Source organism: Papilio polytes, unplaced genomic scaffold (genome assembly GCF_000836215.1).
Source record: "Papilio polytes unplaced genomic scaffold, Ppol_1.0 DF821289.1, whole genome shotgun sequence".
NCBI lineage: Eukaryota > Metazoa > Arthropoda > Insecta > Lepidoptera > Papilionidae > Papilio > Papilio polytes.
Window position 1 is genome coordinate 2,198,650 of NW_013527915.1, and position 1,107 is coordinate 2,199,756.

The 1,107-nt window shown below is 44.8% G+C and overlaps 1 protein-coding gene across 1 annotated transcript in view; it reads right to left on the reverse strand.

The window, feature by feature from the left end:
* Positions 1-2: 2 nt before the first annotated feature.
* The window catches only part of LOC106109087 (protein outspread-like), a gene marked incomplete at its 3' end in the record, with an annotated part of 201,993 nt that continues 200,888 nt past the window's right edge, over positions 3-1,107 (reverse strand). The window contains exon 8 of the mRNA XM_013290490.1: positions 3-1,106. Within this exon, the coding sequence (XP_013145944.1) occupies positions 3-1,106 (1,104 nt within the window). The remainder of the gene's footprint in view (position 1,107) is intronic.

Here is a 1,107-nt window from a genome sequence, read left to right on the forward strand (position 1 = left end):
CAGGCCAGCGCCGAGCACAGCTCCGCCAATTTCTCCGTCTTGTACTTGTCGACAGCCTCCGCCACTTCCCTCTGTGAGGCCTTCAGAGCCTCGAGATCGGCGCTTTGAATTATTAATTCAGATTTTCTGAACTCCTTTGTTTCTTTGTTATTCATTATGTCGATTTTCCGCGACAGTATCCTCGCTAGGTAGTCGAGCGAGCTCTTCGTGTTATTGACATTATTGAAATTTTCGCCGTTAATCTTAGACTTAAGGTTATCGATTAGTTGACTAGTTTCGTTTATTTCAGACTTTATTAACCTGGCGAAAAATTTGCTTCCGTTGGAAGATTGCAGAGCCTCTTGTATCCTACCGATGAGGACCGCCTCGTACGCCAACTTCTCGGCCAGTAATTCTAAGCTCTTTCGTTGCGTCAGCTCGCCGGCCTCGTACAGAGCTGCCTTTTTCTTAGATATTTCTAGTAATTTCGTTCTTAATTGTTCTTCTAGCTGCACGACGACCTCCGCGACGTTGTCGTTTATCTCCTCCTTGTCTTGGCACTCCACAACACACTTGTCGAAGCACTCCTGTAACCTTTTACTGACATCTGACAAGCATTTCTCCATTGATTTAATGCTATATTTTTTCTCCAGACTCGGCGACGGGGATCGTCGGGATTTCGCCGCCCGCATGGCACTCATTTGGCAAAGACATTCATTTACTTTATTTCTCGAATGTATCACAACATTTTCAAGACTCTGTAATCGATCGAGCAGATGCCTTTGTGATTGTGTACCGATTGAGTTCTCTTGGCTTTCGCTCAGTGAGGGATTTTCCGGGGAGACGGAGGTCCCGGTAGTTGTGCTTGCTAAGCTTAAGGATTCACAAGAATTCGTTAAATCTCGTCGATTTTCAATGGCCGATGAAATTTTGGTTTCTAATGAACTCAGACGGACTAGCATTTTCATTGGTTCCGAACTAGTAGCGCTATCTAATGATTTTCTTCTTAATCGCGCTGCTAACCTTTTCAAACGCTTTTCGTCCGTAATACTCTCACTTTTTGTTGGTTTTTCTTTGGCAGGTGATCCACTTTTGGAAGGAGACTGTATGGTGGGAACCGCTTCACCG